The following is a 19,708-nucleotide window of genomic DNA, read 5'->3' on the forward strand; positions in this document are numbered from 1 at the left end:
GAAGAGGACTAGTGTGTAACTGGCCTTAATTTGTAATTGTTTTGGCTCGAAGGTATTTCAGTAAAGCAGTGCTTTACATATTCAAATGCACTCCATGTTTCAAGCTCAATATAATCTAGACAATTGGCAACGGTAAGACATATCTTATACTGAAGAAAACTAGTTATTTTGAAATATAAAATAATTACAGGAGTCATCCCTTAACTCTCAGGACATCAACAACAGAGTGTTTGTTATTGCTGCTGTCCACTTTAATTTTTAATTTAACATGGAGTACTCGAAGCTGACCTGTGAAGCAATAACAATTAACTCTACGTGCTACAACAGTCGTGCAATCAGTAAACGAATATTTCAGAACCAAAACTAGAGACAAATCAGTCCAGAACACATGCATCCGTTATTCCTAGGCATTAAAGCCCTCAAAACATGTCGACACGTATCCTGGAGCATCCCTTTGCGTCGATGCTTCTGGAGTAAAACTTTGCCGTAAAAATCACGCCGGCCGAATGCCGCATCATAGCCACCTCGCAACATCACAGCAACTCCAATCGGTGACAAAGTTTACTGGAAACATTTAGCGACGAACCCCGTTACCACCGTTACTGCCACACACGATACCTGTTGTCCGGCGTCTGGTGTCTGCCCTGTTGGTATTTTTTATTGTCCTTTCCCGAGTGTCAAATAAGTTTCTATCCCCTCCCCGCATTTGGAAACATCCCAACAGCGACCACTCGTACACACACACACACCCGTCGCACACGGAAACGTAGGTAAACACAATGTGTAGTGTATGCGAAGCCGAGCGCCCAACTAGCGAGCGACTAAGCCAACAGATTATTGCAAAACAGTGTAACGGATTAGCTCGCTACAAGCACCGGAGGGAGGACTTTTTGTTGTTGGAAGCAAAGCAAAAGTGTTGTTGTTTCTGGTTTTTCATCCCAGCTCCAACAGTTTATGAATTTTCTTTTTTACAGAATAAAAGCGTATCGGTGTTCGATGGAAATGATATGATTTTTACAGCAGCCGCGGATGATGGCGCTATTATCGAACGCCTAAGCTTTAACTTATACCAAACTCTATCTAATGGAAGCCAACAAAACAAACTTTAAGATCATTCCGGCCACGGTGGCGACGAAAACGACGACAGAAGTTTCCATTCGCAGGCGCGCATTCGCCGGCCCCACTCATTGAGAATGTGCTCGAAATGCGCTCCGATCCGATCGTCAAAAGAAAATTCCGTAAATTCCTCGCCCAAAACCTGTCACCATACACAAGGATTTCCATTCGTTTTCACAACAACACAAAAAAGAAAACTCCACCTCCATGCACTTTCCTCCTCCAGCAGCACGGGCAGCAGGTTGGAAAACTTTTCTGCCAGCAGAGAATGGAAAAGAAAAATCAAAAGTCCTCCTTCGCGGCCCTCTCCTATTGCTTCCTTTCCTTCCTGGACTGTCACAAGACCGTGCGGCCGGAAGATGTTGCCATTGTTTCCGTTCACTTCCGGTGTCCCCATCGGTTGACTCGCTGCGGAGGAGCGAAGTGTCCCCAATCGAACCCAAGACTAAAGACCAAGGACCAAGCGGAGAAGCGCCGTGGAGAATAGAATACGGGGGGGTAGCTGGGGTCTATATTTTTGTGTTTTTGTGCAAATTTATCTGCACCGTTGCGACCGGAACGATGACACAAAACTTTCGGAAATCTTTCCCGGAAGCTGTAGCAAATAAATAGCGAAACCAAAAGTGCAAAAGTTGGGCCCCAACTTTCCACCGCACTTGGGGGAGCATTTTGGCTGGTGTAGTTACTGGTAGAAGCCATGGAAAGGGGACACATGGTTTTGCAAATCACCGCTCAGGGATGCGGTTGTCAGTGGTTTTCGAGTGAGGAACCGTTTCCAAATGGAAATATTCAGTCTTGGAAACAGTCTATCATTGCATTTCTTAGTTCCGTCGCGTTTTTTAACATACCTTTGGTAAGCAGCTGCACATATTTCGCACTTTTTAAAGTTGTTTCGGTTTTAAAAGCACTATTAAGGGACAAAATTATTCTGCAGCAGGAAAACCTAAATAAAGTTTCAATTACAAGACGATATCACCTTCAGGATATTTCACAGTTTTTGTCAATGTCTGCTAAGACTGTTTTAGAAAAAAAAAAACTAATATAGGAAATATCAAATGAATTGGTTGCCAACCAATTGATGTTGATAAACTATGCTCGCAACACTGATCATGGCGGATTTTATACCTTTTAGCCTACTATTACGGTACTCGGTAGTGGATTGCTGAGGTTTCCAATGTCAAATGGAAATGTAATCGAGCTTTGTTCAGATGAACGTTGCTGATACCATCTCTGCACTCCGTAAAACGATGTTTGCTATTTTATGTTCCAGTATTCTACAATTCCAAATGAAAGCCCCATACTATCGTGAAATAGCAAAACCTTTTTGTTTAAACCCTAAAACCCAAAACAATTTGAAGTATCCTTGCTATGTGCATGAAGTGCCCAGCAACTCACTGCCAAAGTACAGACCACGGGTTCGTCAAAAATCGATTGTAAAATAAAGGAATCCGTTCGGACTCGGATAGAGTGGAAACTCGGCGCTACTCTCGGTGCTCCCGGGGGCATCCTTGGGCCAACAAAATCAATACAGAACCCCGTACGCCAACGCACACAATTCCGATCAATCGGAATCCTGCCTACTGAATGCTCCCTCTTTACTTCTCTCGCTCTCTAGCATCCTTCCTTTTGGAGGCGATTTTCCAAACCAACGTCGGACGCCAAAAAGGACCGGCGCAACCCTGAACGAAACCGTGTCGGTGGCGCCCGGTTTTGAATGCGTTCCGGCAGCGCACAGGCAAGTTCAGGCTACATCCCCCCTTCCCTCCGTTTTACTGGCGCGCCATTGAAAGGAGGAGCGTACGTTCCGGACAAGCGTGGCCAGAAAAGGATCAAACCAACCAAAAAAAAAAAAGAAAAGGGGGAGGAAAACAGTCCTGACAAAAACATGCTGCGCACCAACGAGGGGGATGCTCACGCCATGGGGTGCTGTCGTGGCCGCCATCTTCGCCCGTGCGCGCGCGAGAAGACTTAGCAGTGGCACCCTTGGTTTTCGCTGGCTAGCGACGTATCCCATCGTTCTTATTCTCTTCCGTTGTTCTCGTTCTCGAAGGAGATTCCACCACGCACCACGACGCTCCCTACTCCTCGGTAACACTTCCGGGGAGCTGTACTGTCAGTGTGCGCGCGTACTCGCGTGTTCCAGGGGACGCTATTTACGAAAGGTATTAGAGCGAGGAATTCATGCCGTCGTCACCGGTTCTAATGCTTCGGGGTCCTAGGAAGATGGAAGATGGAAGAACGGAATCGCCGCGAAGCGGAAGCGAAGACGAAGGATCCACGAAGGATCCGGACGGTAGTGGCCACCCACCAAGGCATTACTTCCAGCAGCAGCAGCAGCAGCAGCAGGCCACAGCACAATCCCTCACGCGGTGTCCCATTTTCCCTTCTTAACCATCCCGCCCGTGGCGTGGTAAAGGGGGGGGGGGGGGGGGGAGCTTACCATCCACATCATAAACGAGGCTTTAGGACGCTCCGACGAGGGATTTTACTTTGACTTGTCCCTTCGCTTGTTGGCTCCTTCAGTGCGGGCGCCAGACCGCCCCCGTGTGTCGTCTTGGCACCGAGGGGGGGGTAGGGGGTTGGGATTGGGATGATGCCGTGATTTATTAAGTTGCCTGAGGTGCAGACGACCTCGGCGCAAACGTTCCCGGCCCCGCACGCTCACTCTGTGTTGGAATGAGAAAAGGTGGAGGATTGGGAGCTGCTTCTGCTTCTTCTAAGGCGAAAATATCGCATCGCGCATTAAAGGTGATCACCTCATCCGGTAGGATCTGTTCGGGATTTAGTGTGCCCCATCCCTCCGGTCCACAGGATTCCGGTGTCATCCAACCTGCCCCCTCCGCCGGGATCGATGATGCGATAATCTTCGCTAAAGCCCGCTGACGACTTCAGCGCTCGGTGTGTCCAATTGTACCAGCAAGAACCATGGGAGGCAGGACAGAGCTTTTCTTTGCGGACATATTTTTCTACTTTCTCGCCACCAAGTAAACGGCGTACAGTGTAAGGGAGTTTTCGTGGTTGGTGTTCCGGATCTAGGGATCTAAGACCGGGACCGGGAGAAGCGCCGTACATTCCCCGAACCACACGATAGTTAACCGTACAAATGGTAACCTCCGGCCTACGATTAGAGTCCAATATGATGGGGAGGTGATGTTTTATGATGCTGGGTATTACTTTACACCATACTCTCTAGCATAAAGAATAAACATTGAATACCGCGGAAAGGGGAGTGAATAGTGAACCGCCGGAGGCGGAGGAATCATATAGCGGCGATCTGCAATCGGTTCGCCAGTAAATCGCTTTGTTGCTCTATGACCCGGGTTGTAAATAATGCGTCTAATAATATGATTTCGACTTCCTGTTTCCGGTATGGGGTCGTCTGTTAACTTGGTATAGATCTAATAATACCTAAAATCATGTTTGATGCTTGTTTTACACAAGTTTTCCTTCTATACTTAATTGTTTTGTTCTAAGCATCGTATTTTTGCATAAAAAACCATTTACATCAAATAAGACACCTGATGTATGCCTTTGTAACATACAAAACGGCATCCAATCCATGTTCAGCATGTACTACAATACGCACAAAATGGTCGCCATTCTGCATATCAAACGGTAAACATCGAGCAAACATCAAACAAACACACGCTAGACGAGTTTCCACTTCCGCGATACCCGCCAACGTATTTGCCCCCTTTCCCGCTGGCCTTATCAGTGTGTGTACACGTGTACCGGGAAAGCCTTCTATTTGCTTGGTGCTGATGTTGGCAAACGAATGCGATTGAAAATGTACGAAAATGTGCGCACCTTTGCGTGACATGCACTGGGCAAACACCTCCGGCAATCAATCTAACTGCACTTGCACTTCTTCTCTCTCTCTCTTCCTTTCTCCAATGGCCGGATTGCACATGCACAGAGCACCACCACCAACACCACCAGGGATGCTCGGGCATCATCAAGACGGAAAACATGGCCCTCGACGCGCCGATGGGTAGCAGCAGCAGCAGCACCAGCATGGACTTCCACGGTGGGCCGCTGCAACAGTTGGCTGCAACCGGAGGCTCACCGCAGGCAGGCGCAACGAATGCAATCGGTCCCCCGGGCCATCCACCATCCCACGAACCGATGCCGTTGCTCAATCCGATCGATCGGTTGTACTCGATGCAGAACTCGTACTTTTGCAATCAGGAAAACCCACACCTCGGCGGCGGCACACCACCGAATGGGACGGCCGGAAATCATCGAGGCCCGGCACCACTCCAGCAGCACCAGCTGCAGAATCAAATGCATCTACAGCAGCAGCAACAGCACCAGCACCAGCACCAGCAACAACAACAGTGTCCAGTGTCGATGTCTGCTACCGGTACACCGACAATGATGATGCCGCACGTCGGTGGTCAGCATCACCATTTTGCGACGAGTAGTCCCCAGAACATCATGCCGCTCAGTCTATCGAATGCCAATCAAATGTCCCATCACGTCACCGGCATGTGCGGCAACGGGTTGGAACAGCAGCAGCAGCAGCAGCAGCAAGCGGAAGGAGTAATGTAATGCTCCTCGCTCGCATACCACCGATCGCTGCCGGTAATATTCGTTCTAGTATTAGTTGGCTGTGATCGAATATCGAATAGCCTGTAATGTTTTTCGTGCATCACAAAGCATGCCAGCGAGCGAGCAGGCAGCGTTGGCATTGGCTCTTTAATTCAACCTAACACCTTTGTGAGCATGAGCTTTTCAGCATAGCGATCACAGCATGCGTATTGAATGATTCAAAAAACGAACAAGACAGCCATATGGAAGCGTAGTTAGCGCGCACCACTGTTTAGTCAAAGTGTTGCCATCGCAACCGTTCGTTTGCTAGTAAGCTATGGCAGCCTCCGTTCCGCGTGGCGAATTGATGCTCAACAACGAAGTTTCATATGAGAAAGACCCCCGGTAATCGAAGTGTGTTTGTAGAAATGTCGAAACGAAAAATAAATGTTCACATAAAAATTCAAATGTACCCCAACTGACTTTGCTTTACTCACTCTTTATCAAACTTTGGTTCATTTGTAGGTTGGTTGATGAAATGGTGCTTCAAAGTAGTGTTAAACAAACCCCTGTGCTCATATAACCTGACGTTTCTTACATTAGCAATCGAAGTAATACGGTTACTCCCACACTATCTATCTGCAAACAGTTCCAGTACCCCTAACGCATACGCACATTCCCGTCATTTTTCATTTCACTCTTAGGTCCACAAATGCACACATTCCTTGAATGTCATTAATTATGGCGATGCAAATATGTGCGTCATCCCGAGGCTCGGTCTCGAAAGTAATGACAGACACCAAACATGTATTGCCAGTTTTTTAAGCAAGAAATTTACATAAGTTGCCACATTTCTTGTGCAACCGTCCGGTGCGCAGAACAATGGTACGAATGTAATTGATAAATCACTCTCCGCAGCCAGCATGCTGCAAATTCAAATGAATGCTGACTAGGCAATGCTTCGAGAAGAGGGACATGACCCCCCCAAAAAAAAAGTGCTGGCTACACACTCTCGTTAGGCGGAATAGTGTATTGTACAGTGGCAGCGCCGTCGGCATGAGCAAGCAAACGATGCACATTCCAGGCATTCCAGAAGAATTCGAAACACCCAACCCCTCGTTCGATTCGTTACGGCTGCTTAGGACTTTGGATTCACGAATCGTGTGTATCCTCGCTTCGATCCGCTTCATTGCAGCACCGGGAATGCGCCCCCGTCCAAGCTCGTCTCTCCCTCCACCCTTTTACTAGCGAGGACATTTGGCTCGAGGCTCGTGGTGTTTTGGGTTTACTAATTTTTATCTTCAAGTTTATGAGGACCCAACCCACACGCTCAACCCTTGGCAAATGGTGGATTTGCCAGCCCTTTCAGCGAAGGACTCGTTTGCAGATACTTTCGGATTTCGGTATTTTGTACCGCACACACCCAGCTCCTTCCCAGCCACATCACCCACGAGGCTACGAGCATATATCCTTTATTTTCTCAAATCTATTGACCACCACCGGACCGGATGGATGGGGTGTGAAGCGGAGGCGCGTGGTGCAAGCGGAGACAGTGTGCGAGGGATAAAAATGGTCAGATCATAAAAGTATCCCCGGCACCATGGCTGATGGCGATGAATTCCAGCATCAACATCGGCCGGATCCTGGTGACCATCAAACCCCCCCCCCCACCCGCCTCCCCCCTTCTCCTTTTCCCACTATCCTCCCCGAGCGATTCATCAATGGCGAATCGAATGGTTCAATAAAAATAAACGAAGCGATAACGATAAAGCTTGGTTGCCCCAATCGTTTCAGGTTGACCGACCATATACGGTAATGGGTCGCCCCGGCCTCGAACGTCACCCCGGGTCAACGCCGATTTTCCGGGATGTTTTTCGCTGGAATCCTGGGTTTCTTTGGAGCTCCGGTCCGGTCTCCTCGGAGGCGGGATTTTTGGACAGGAAAAGGAAAAGAGAGAATCTAATGGCGAAATAGTCAAGATGTTACACACAGTCGAGACGCCCGAAGGGTATCCGGGAGCGAGAACATTCTCCTTTTTCTAGCTTGATGCCCCTGCTTGTGGAGGCTGCATGATATCGTTATCGCATTAGGGGACCTCCATCTTTATGTTTTGTGTCCGGGATGGTGATAAAAAGCGACGTAATGGAGGTGAGTACGGGTGCGGGTCCATTGACCAAATAGCTCGGAGTTCGTACGGTCCTGTGTACGGCTTCTTTTGTAAGAAGATGCGTCATTGACGATTATTCTTATTTTAACGCCATTCAGTTACACTTCATTTCGTCTTGAGTAGCTCGTAAAGTCTAATCATATTGAGTAGAGAAGGCGGCAGTGGGGAATGCATTCAAATGAAATACTTAAAACGGTAATGAGTCGGACCAAGACGGGGAAACTCTCGAATCGCCATTCGTGGAAGTTTATTATAACATACACTGTTGGATTAAAATACGAAATACAAACATGATGGCTGCAGCTACATGCAACTCCAGAATGTACACTGGATTTCCAGGAAGCAGAATGCTCCGTAAGCTTCACGCTTCATGAGCTTCACGAGGCGCCGTAATCCCTGGTGTCCCCGACAAAAGTAATCCCGAAAGCGCTTGTTAGCTTTGCTGATCCGCGTCTCTGACCTCGATATGCTTCGATCAACTTTTCCAATTCCCACCAAGAGCGCGCGATAAACACGGACACCACGGTCCCTCTGGTCACACGCCTCATTCGAAAACGACGTTGAAGTGCAAAATACCCTCTGCCTTCCACTGTCCACGGACCACGCTGGTGACTGTCAATGATTATTTGTTTAAGCATCCAGCATCCCCCATCGGTGCGCTGGGCGCTCGGTGTGCGGTTGTGGTTATTGTTATTGCAACGATTGTTACCCTTCTCGAAGTCGGCGACTACGGCGACCTACAATTCCCATCGACCAACAGTCAACAACGGATCGATCGGTGATTGTGTTTACCCGCCGATTGTCACCAAACGGAGTACCAGGACCGAGGGAAAAGCAAAAGATCAACCGGCAAAGAAGCAGACCGGAGGCGATGGCGACGGCGACGGCGCCGGCCCCTGGCACGGAGCGGAGAAGGTAAATAAATAAAATCTCGTCCACGCGCCGCGTTCGCCAGATTCCGATTTATTGTTTATCCTCGTCTCGTGGCCATCCTCGTGGTGACGTTGGCTGGTTTGGTCAATTTTTCAATTGACATTTTCCCCGTCATTTTGTGTTTGCCGCCAGCACCAGACTGCACCGGGCAGTCGTCCAATTGGCCTCCGGTGATACCGTGGAAGGTGTGCACGCGTCCTGGCTGTTGGATGAGCATCCGTTTGATCCGTTTGAACTAGTATTCGGCAGCGGACCAAGGCAAAGGGCCGAGGTCTCACTGTTTGCCGAAAGACAGAGACTCGAAGCCGGGTCAGAAAGGCAAACAAAAGTGAAATGATCAATTGTTTGATGGCCACCGCTATTAAAGTGAGGGAGTGGAGCTGGTCGTTAGAATGCCATAAAATTAGCCTCAAAGCTCACAACATATTCTTAAAGTTATTTAACTTGATGTGTCGTACATTCTAGTTGTCAAGTTTAATACGTTATCTATAGCAGAAAGTGCAAGAAATTTGAGATAATATTAGAAAAATCAGGAAAAGAAATCAGTGAAAGCAGTCAGTAATGCAGCTAAAGGAATAAGTGATCTCGAACATATTTGAGACCAACCATGGCAAGCTGGCTTTGACTGACACTAATGACATCATCGAAAGTGTTGCAAGCCCTCCTAAAATCCCTGGGCTACTAAGGACTCGCTCGCCACATATGAAATGCTAACGAAACCATAACCAAAAATATGTTTTCGCCAAGTGCCAAGGTAGCCATTGAATCGAAATGACCTTTAAAGAGGCCTTCTACCTCCTACCAGCTGTCCAAGGACTCTGGCTTCCATCACATCCACCACAACGCATCAAGCAACAGAGCCAGAAGAGACGAAGCTGACGCACACACCTCCATGGCAGCGCGATGTCATAATTGTGTCGGGACGGAAACGAACCAAACACGCCATGGCCGCCACCACCACAGCCACCGGATACAGAGGGATCCTACGGATTCAATTGTCTGCACGTGTTACCACCGAAAAATCGTAAAACACCCCTACTCACCCCACCGCAGCAGCAACAGCAGCCACGTACCAAGGCGTCGGCCGGTCGGTCGCGTCGGAACCAAATTTGTCCTATTTGCTATGCCTAACGTCAGGACGGAACGTTGCCCCTGCCGTTACCATCCGTTACGCAACAAAGGGACAAAGTGCCCCTCCACCGTTCCATTCCATTCATCCATCCTCGCCGTCCCCTTTCGCCGACCAAGGACGACTCAGCCGTCACCTGTTCCGGGGCACCATGGCGAATGTGGAATTTGGCGTGTCACATTCGTCGTCGTCGTCATCGGCGTGAGCACCGTAACGAGCACCTCAAAAAAGGCCAACCGGGGGCCACCAGAGAGCACCAGCGTCGTCGGGCAGCAAGAGATGATCCGAGACTACCGACCGCCAGGAGCATTCAAATTTATTGATATGAGACACGTCGAGTCGTATATAAAAATAGACCCGGACCCGGAACGTGAACTTCGCAAAACTGTGCCCACGATCCCCGGTTGGCCCCGGAGGTTCAAAACAAACAAACACGGCCAACGGGTTGGAGTGGAGGAACGGTCCATCATACGCGAGGCTCGTCAATGTAAAAAGGGGAACACAATAAAGTCGTAAACCCGACTGCAACAGCTCGTTGACGAGAGAGATAAAAAAGGATATCAGCATTGGCCAAGGGCCAAGGGAACGGCCCGCAGTTTCTTAAAACTCCAAACACACACACACACACACACGGCAATGAAAAGCAGAAAGAAAGCATCAAAAATGGCTCCATCATCCTGGTCGGCATCACCTTCAATGGCGAACTCGTGACGCCATAACCGAGAAGGGAAACGCCGCCTCCGCCTCTATCTTGGCCACCCTCTCCGAGGTGTAGGCTAAATTTTATGCTACTCAAATATCCATTCGGTGTCGGTGATCGGTGGACGAGCGCTATATGGTCCGAATGTGTCAAGTGACGTAACCCTCCACGTGCTACACATGCCTACTCTAGTGCGCAAAAGGAGGGCGGATTTTCACGGTGAAATTTCACAGTTCACGGATCAGCTCACCATTTTCCGAACGCACGGTTCGTGGCCCAGAGCGAAACAAGTGTTAAATTGATGTTGAAGCGGCGTTGAAGCGAATCCGGTCGCGAGGGAGGGAGAACAGATTCGAAGTGAATCGGACTAAACGGACTACTAAAAGACGGAAGGACGGCGCTAATCGGTGAAACGAATTTCAATTACGGGACGATTTCACGCCTGTTTCCCGTTCGTTCGCTCGCGAAAAGCAGGAAAACCTTGGCCCAGGTTTCGTTTTGAAGAGATTTGTTGGATTCTTTTTTGTTCTGCTCGTTGTTCGATCCAGCTATTAATACTCTCCACATTATCTCCGGTGTTGTCACTGGTGAGGCCTTTTTGGTGACACAGTAGGTAGATTGTATTGTGTAGAACAGAAGCACAAGGCAGACCAACATCAAAGAAGCGTATGACTAATACTGGAGCAAACTAATCCATACGCAACCTATCCTAGGACATTCTCTAGAGTCTAGACTATGCTCCGAATGTTGCCACGTCCTACAACGCTTCCATAATTCACATAATCTACGTAAAACTTTGACATGCTGCAGTGTTTTGCGTTTGTTTGCCTCTTGGAAAGCGATATGTCCTACATATTGAAGCAGCTACAACTAGGGCACCCCTTCCCAAAAACCATCATGTTGCCCGCTTAATCCGACGTGTATGCACCATATGACGCAGGGTATGTAGGATCATCACACGTAGTCCGTGCTTCGCTCTCGCAACAACAAAAAACCTAAGAACGATTGGAAAAACTCTCTGTTTTGAAGATCGGCTCGTAAAACACACCAAGGACTTATTAGCGTACACAACTCATTGTCAGATTAGCTGGCATCAAAGGTCCTCACTGGTGATGATATCCTCAATGCTCCAGATATTTGCCAAAACAAAGCTCACAGAAGACATATCACCCCCTGAATCCCGGATACTAACGCGAGTTTCGAAACAATCTCGGGGAAAATTCCGTACAAAACGGAAAACATTTCCTCAATTCCTTTAAAGCAACCGACGTGGATCCTGTTCACGGAGGAAACGTTTACTCCTCTCTCTCTTCCTTCAGTTCTTCAGTCCTTCCGCCAATACAACACACGTGTGTTGACGCGGTGAAAACCTGTTACAAGCACATATTGGCTCACGGAACTACCTACGGTGGTGCCGGGCAAGCACGAGGACGACTCCTCCACGCGTGTGTAGAGTCACAACCGCGCGATGGTGATGGCAGGCTTCTTGTGCACCTTGTGTGCACCAGACAGCAATTTCAATTTTGATGTTCGATGCCAGCCTTCTCGGCGCACCCTTCTACCATATGGTTTCCCTTTGCCTACCATTTTGCCTCGCATTGTCTGTCTGTCTGTCGATTTGAGAGGTTCGAACAACCTGCATGGTGCCTTGACGTGCGCCACAGGGGATACCAAATCCGCTCGCTCTCGGCTGCTGGTGTTGCTGGTGTGGCTACGGCTGTCCTCATGGTTGGTGCCAACGAAACCTACCAACAGCAAAACAAAAAAAAAGAAAAACAATCCCTCCAGAACCGGCACAGAATGTTGGCCAGAAACTGCCACTCACCGAACCGGACGACGACGACGACGATGGCAACGCCAGGACTGTGGGTCCAGAACCGGGGCTCGTTCCGAAAACAAGTCCCGGGAAATTATTCCCGGATAATCTGCTAGCTGCACGCGCACATCACCGGTGCTCAGGATCAGGAACGGACCCCCTGCCAACCGTGTTGTGGCGTACGCTGGTCACAGCAGCACACACAGGTCTCTCGACAATCTGTTCCAGCGTGTTGTACGCTGACGTCGATGGGTTTTTGGCACGTTGTGACGTTAAGCCGTACCGGCGTGTGCGTGTTCCTGCTTGGCACCGAAGTGACCAGATGTTTCGCCCATGCCCAATCGTGACCGCTATCCTGCTGGCAGCTTGAGATGTTCCGAGGCGAGGGGCTCATCCCACGCGGTGCTGCCACGATACGCGGACGAACATTCCACAAATTGTTTGTTTTATGCAACAAAAGTATTGCTATTTTTGGAGAAATTTGCCAAAAACTCAAATACTCAAGCCCAAGCCAATTGTGGTTGTAGGTGAATGGCGGCTTGGCTGGTCTCCAATACGGTCTCCATCACGAGGACACCACGAGGATGCACTCATCAAGGGGCATCATAACGCACTGATGCTGGATGGTTTATTCCTTTTTTCTGTCCAGCGCAATGCCTGTCCTTTCATTCCAGATAGACCCGAGGGTCATAAAAAGGCCTCTAATGATGCATCTCACTGATGGGCGATTTTTTTTTTTTGGATACGCGAAGAGAGCTCTCCCGCTGGCGAGGATTTCCACAATGAACATACTTGGCCCGGGCTACGTACTTCACGTTTGAAGCGCCAGAACGCCATACCGGAACCAAGAGCCCCAAAAAACCGTTCGTTCAAAAGGATATGCACCGTTTGCGTGCGTGGAGCCGTGGACAAACAGAAGAAGCGAAATCCTATCGTGAATCGCGAAACAAAACAAAAAAACATCGCCGAAAACCGAAGCGAACCTTGCTCTCTCGCTCACCCTCTCTCTCTCTCACTCCGTTGGGGGGAAAATTAAATTTCCTTCTTCTTTTTGTTGGCAATCGTCCAGCGCGGGTTCGACGAGCAGATGACGATCCCCATCACTCATAAAATGGCAACCACCACTGGGTTGCTCACTGCTACTTACGAGGGCAAATAGTCCGGCTCCGGTGCTGGCTACCCGTCGCATCGTTGGCATCATCACAAAAACGACAGGACCCTCAGTCAATCGTCTCGATGCTGGACCGACCATTGTGGTGCCACCATCGGATGGGTTAGATGTGCATACCGGCAGTGACCACGCCACCGAGTCTATTGCTCCCGGTGCCGGTAAGCTTATTGCATCGCTTCCAGCGGAGAGTCCTTTCCGACGGTTTAGTCGAATGTTGAACAGGTTTTCGAGTAGCATTCCGATGAGATGGTGGCACTTGGCTGCTTTCGCTGCTTGATCCCTTTTTGTGGATCGCAACCGCGGTGAGCCTTATCTCGTTTAGATTTTCCCCTTCATCCCTTGTGACGTGGTTGCCGTTGCATAATTAATTGAGTTAAAAACAGCCGACCCCTTTGTTGTTGGAGAGTATCTGCATCCGCAACACCGTCAGAATGTGCAGGTTGTGCCATTTAAACTCTTTTTAAAATCGCCCACAACGTGACCGATTGGCAAATGATCAACGTCGTCCTGTAAAAGAAAAAAAACCACTCGCATGGTGATCATGGTAACACGGACTTTGATTTACGTAGGAGGCGCCGTCGTAAAAAACAAAAAGCCAAGCAAGCCAGGCGCTCCCATGGTGATCCTATTTTAAAGCGAGAGCATCTCCTGTTCCCTCGCGACTAGTCGCGGTCGCGGGCTCATAAACAAGACGAAACCGAATGAGTATCATCATCGCGACCACTTTATCGCCAGCCAGCGGTTCGCGCGCCCCAGGTCTCGGTACCGCTCGGGATGGTTGGGAAATCCGTCAACCCACCAGCGCGCGGAATGGGCGTAGTGTGGGTTGTGCGATGCGTGATGATGATCCACGCGCATAACCCCGGCGACGTCGTAAATGATTTTAATATTTTTCACATTAATTTTGTCTTCACTAAAACCCGCCATCAAACATCGCCAGGGCGAAAAGGGCGTTCGCCAGCGCCAGCGAAACCCAGCTTCTCTGCGTCCCACGACGACGACAACGACGACGACGACGTCGACCGGGAGTAAGCCCTGGGTTGATGTCTAATTTAACCTAATTTAATCCTCCCAGTTTTACGCGCCATCGCGATGGATGGATAGATAGTTCTCGCGGTGCCGTACGATGTCTGTCCGCCATTGCGGTTTGCCGGTGCCATAAATATTTAATAAGTTCTCGTCCCAAAAACCGCGAGGCCAAAGTTAATCGACGCGCCAGGATTAACGACGCATTTAACGCCGGCCGCAAATGGATGCATAAAAGTGTGCCATTTCATCCCGGGATGCCGGGCCACACGTACGCACACACACACACATACTGGACGTCACGAATCCTTGCCAAATATAATATGGTGCCACGTGAACCGCTTCCTCGGGACGATGCGATGCGATTGACCGAATATTGTCCTGGCAGACAAAGAGGATCCCGGAAACCCCGGGAGTGTCGCCACAACCTGTGGCATCCCAGCGGGCAGCTTCCCCTCTCGGATGGGGAAGTCGATGAGCACCGTAGTGCTATCCTTTTTTGGCTCGAGGCAAATTTCCTTTCCTTACTCGCTCTTCGCGCTTCTATTAGTGCTTTCCTCTTTTCGCTCAAGACAAATTTTTTTTCCCGTCTCGCTCTTCGCCGATTCCGCGAGAGTCATCCGTGTAAATACACGCGGTGCTCAACGCGAATGCATCTGTATGCGATCGAGTTTGAAGCGTAAACCGTACTGGATCTTGAGTAGGCTGTGGTTAAAAAATCAGTCAGTGATAGAATCGAGCCGTGTTAAACGTTTTCCGAAAACGTAACGAAAATGTTTTCTGTACGTGCATCTTCGGGCAGCGGAATAGTTTTGCGGTAAGTAAAAAGTGCTTGTGAGCAGTGATAACAGTGATTTATGTGTTATAAAAGTGAATAATATCCTTTTTTGTGTATTTTCAGCCACCTTCGCGTCGTGAGCTGCAAGTCGTATACGGGCGACCGAATGTCCTTGATCGGCCACCTTAGACGACCAACGAAGGAAGCGGTAAACGAGTCGGGTAAGTATAGTGTTGTGACCTAGCTGTTGTGATGTACCTAAAGTGTTGTTAAAAAGTGTCAATAAAATTTTTAAAATGAAATTAAATCTTCGGACTATTTTATGCGTGCATCCGAAACAGGGTTAGGGGGGTGGGGGTACAAGGAACATAGGAAGGGGCGGGGGAAGGATGAACCTAGGGGGTACCATCACACGCACACCACTACGACGTGCATGACACTAATACAGGCGCAGAACTGCTCGAGAATGAGTGACGACCTCCATAATGAGCATTGACCATTTCGCTATGCAGGGTTCGAATCTTAGATTATGGAGGGATTTTTTGTATGTTATGCAGGGACTGCTCGAATTCGTACTCGATTCTAGCCTGCGGGGATGACGCAGTTCAAAGGGCGATATGCGTGACACCGCCCGCCCCCGCCCCCACCAGACGATTAATATTCAATAAAACACCACCCCCTCGAACGGACGCCCGTGGCAGTGAGAAATATTATAAAGTCATCAGCACACTCCAGGGATTAGGATGTTATCCGGCCGGATACACGCCGCTTACCGGCACACCGGTGGCCACGTGCCGTTGCCGGTGGAAGCGCAGCGTGCACGGCAGTCAATGCAACGAAAAAGGGTGAGAAAGTGCAGCTCGTGTGTACGGGAAGGGGGCGCAAGACCCGAAAGATGCGCCAGTGAGTTATGTTTCGAGACGATTTCATTAGCGTTGAAAGAAATATTTGAGTTTACCAAGGGAATCGAAGAGTCTTGTGGGACCAGCGGATCTTTATTATTACCGGGCGGTTTCTAATAAATAAATTACTTCCCTCGGTGGCAATAGATGATGACTTTGAATGCATCGTTTAAAAAGATTCATATGTACAAGGAGTGGGACGATTGCTGGAAAGTTATTAGAATAATTGTTAACAGTCCTCTAAGCGATTGTAAAATTCGTATTAAGTAGTTTATTAAACATATTTCATTAGTCATTTTCAATCAAAAGTACATAAAATAACTTGGCAGTTAACTTAGCAGATGGTAATTAGTAAACAAGGGACAGTGGAAGTTTCATAAACAATCGTTCATTTAACATAATTACAAGAAGATTGGTATTTGTAAACACTAAAGAGAATTTGCAATTGCAAACAGCAAAACACATAAAGGGAAACATTATCATTTGCAAAAGCATGACAAATGATTTTCTAAAAAACACCACAAAGTCTGTGATTTGTATATTGCAATATGTTTCCTATCAAGTCATTGTAAAAACAGCAAAAGAAAACATGGTACTAAAAGGTCAAGTGCATCTGTACATATGTTAAGTGGACCTTATCAACATTTTAAAGCTAACGACGGAGCAAAAAAGCAAAGCAACAAGACAATTGATACATTACTGCCATATCAATGCCCAAGATCGGACCGATAATCTGGAAAACCCTCTCACGAACTCCCATCCCTATCCGAGAATGGTCAACCAGCAGGAGGTGGGGTTCTCGCACCGTAAAGTGTTTTGATAGGTGTGGTGTAGCAACAGGGCACCTCTCTTTCGCTAATCACCATACGCCAATCGAAACAAAGCGTTCTTCGCGTGCTCGCGAGGCGAAGAATCTCTGATCCGATCCTGCAAAACATCGCCACGTGTCATCACAGGTACCTGCTGCCCGGAGAGGCCAGCACGTGTAGCGCGGATCGGTCACGGTTTCCCGGCACCGTCCAAGCTTCATGTTGCGCAAACATGTTGTGCTGCTTAAAAAACAAAAAAAAACGGTGCTTTACTCCAAACAAAACGGTCACACTCCTTGGAACGAGGAGATGATCATTTCGCAATTGCCGCTCGATCGAAAGCGATACCACCAAGGAGGAGCACGCGGCGATTGCAGTCGCCCTTCGAAAGCGAAAGATTTTCCCTCGAAGATAAAGGCATCACCCCAGGGTTCTCCGTCCATCCGTTAAACTGTTTGTAGTTCCGTCGGACGTATTAATTCCTCCGGCATTCCCCGGTGGCCCAGCAGCGAACCCCACGCGGTAATGGTTGAACGGCGACCGGCGACGTCGTCGAGTCACGTGTCAGGAGGCAATCCAGCGATATCAGGAACCCATCGGGTTGTTGCAAATTGTTTGCCACTGAATCCGTGCACCCCCACCCGCACCCCCGGAGGGGTGATGGTGTATCATCCCAGTTAGATCGATTCCTAGTGCTGCTCGGCTCACCGAAAGCGAAAGTGGAAGATGAAAGCTAATAGTCGGCAGACGACCGAACGACCGAACGACCGACCGACCGACCGTTACGCCCGCCCACCCACCACTTCGCCCCGGGGGCAAAAGGGATCAATGAATATTAAATAATGAAGTCGGGAATGTGTGAAATTAAAAATGGTGCACCGGCGCCGTGCGCCTTTGTTTACGTATGTTTCGTCACCAGCGGCAACGGAAATCGGCCGCGGCTTTTATGCGACGAGCGCAGGGATCCTTGCTTGCTACCTGCACGCGAAGCCACACGCCGGTGGGTTGCCTGCTGGGAACCTGGGATACATGGGATTGGTGTTAGAGCGTGAGATTTGTGAGGAAACGGAGGGATGCTACGTTTTGAGGATCAGATCTCTATCTCGCTGATGCTTTATCTCAATCTGCTACATATGTAGCTCACGAGCTAAAACGTTATCTTCATCTTTGTTTTGATTAATACACTCGATTTGTTGGGAAGTTCTCATGCAACAAAGTGACACTAGTCCAAATAGGAATGAGTTTCGGTATTTCAAGGATTCAAGGACAAGTCTAGTCCAACTCTATTCTAATCTAATGTCTTCTAATTCCTTTTTACGGAATTTTAGTGCTTATTTATGATGGTATACATATTTGCTGATAGAAAGTATTATTCTCATGTTTTCTACTGACCAAACTGACTGCCAACTTGAGAAGTGATCCCTCATGGACCTCAAAGACCCATTATCCCATCAATGCAAATTGCGATCGCCAAGAAACCGCATTAGCGTACCAACTCCGCGACAATTCTTCTACAATTGCCTGAAGCAACATTCTTTATGGTTTCTTCAGGGCAGCGACCGGCAAACCCACCAGCAACCTGGTCCAAACAATGCGATACTTAAGGCACGCACTGCGCGCACCGCGAATCCGCGTAAATGCTAATTAGTACCGAAACAGAAGCAATTGTTTAGCTCCCAAGTGTTACTTGTGGTGTGTGTACGCCTGTGGATATGTGAAACCGATACCCCACTTGGTGGTTCTCATTCCTGCCCCGCTGGAGGACTGTTGTTCCAATAACAGAGTGAACCTCGAGCTTGAGGACGCGGTTTGACAAAATAATAAAAACACGGGGGGTTACTGAAGTGAACTAATTGACAAACGACAGCGATGCGGACACCAGTTCTACCATTCTTCGGACCCCTGGCAGCTTGTGTGAACGTATCATGCCGCAGCAGGGGAAAAAAGGGTTCCAGCAGCAGCAACATTCGTCGATCCCGAGTACCTCGGCTCAATTTCATATTTGTTTTTTCGTTGTTAACGTTTAAATCAAGGCAAATATTTAAACACAAATGATCTATTCCTCCTGCCATTGTGCGGTTAAATAATTTTTTTATCAATCCAAACACACACACACACACAGACACTCCGGTCCTGCGGTAGCCTTCTCTATATCCTTCTTTGATTGGCCGTTTAGAACCGGGTCCAACATTCACAGTGACATGAGGGTAACAAGCGAGCGTGCTGCAAATGCTTGCAGTGAGCCGTGGCACTCGAGGCACCCGGTTAGGACCCGGTGTGTCCCTCTCGAAACGATTGAAGAATCATTTTCGGAACCGAGTACCACACCGGTGGCCCGAAGTAGAAACTCCGGGAAACCGGGAAGATCCTTCTTGAATTCGTTGAGAGGAAAAAAAAAACGCGGCAAGGATGCGCCACTGGGTGGGTTTTGTGTTTGTTTCGTTGGCTCTTTTTGCCGGTACCGGTGTACAAGCTTCCTCTACCCCTCTTCCCGGCGGGTAATCCTTTCACTCGCTCATCCCCGTTACAGATGTTGTTCCCGCAGAGGATTCCCACTCTTGGAGTGGCGTGACGTGGCGGAGGGCACGTGGAAACCGAGACGAGCACCGCACGCTCGTGGTGCGCTCGCGT

General features: G+C 48.8%; 1 protein-coding gene across 1 annotated transcript in view; it reads left to right on the plus strand.

Moving 5' to 3' along the window:
• LOC125955659 (uncharacterized) overlaps window positions 1-19,708 on the plus strand; it is a 41,989-nt gene that overhangs the window by 13,266 nt on the left and 9,015 nt on the right. The window contains exons 9-11 of the mRNA XM_049686798.1: window positions 5,033-5,423; window positions 5,541-5,663; window positions 15,490-15,587. Of these exons, the coding sequence (XP_049542755.1) occupies window positions 5,033-5,423; window positions 5,541-5,663; window positions 15,490-15,587 (612 nt within the window). The remainder of the gene's footprint in view (window positions 1-5,032; window positions 5,424-5,540; window positions 5,664-15,489; window positions 15,588-19,708) is intronic.

Source organism: Anopheles darlingi, chromosome 3 (assembly GCF_943734745.1).
Source record: "Anopheles darlingi chromosome 3, idAnoDarlMG_H_01, whole genome shotgun sequence".
NCBI classification, from domain to species: domain Eukaryota; kingdom Metazoa; phylum Arthropoda; class Insecta; order Diptera; family Culicidae; genus Anopheles; species Anopheles darlingi.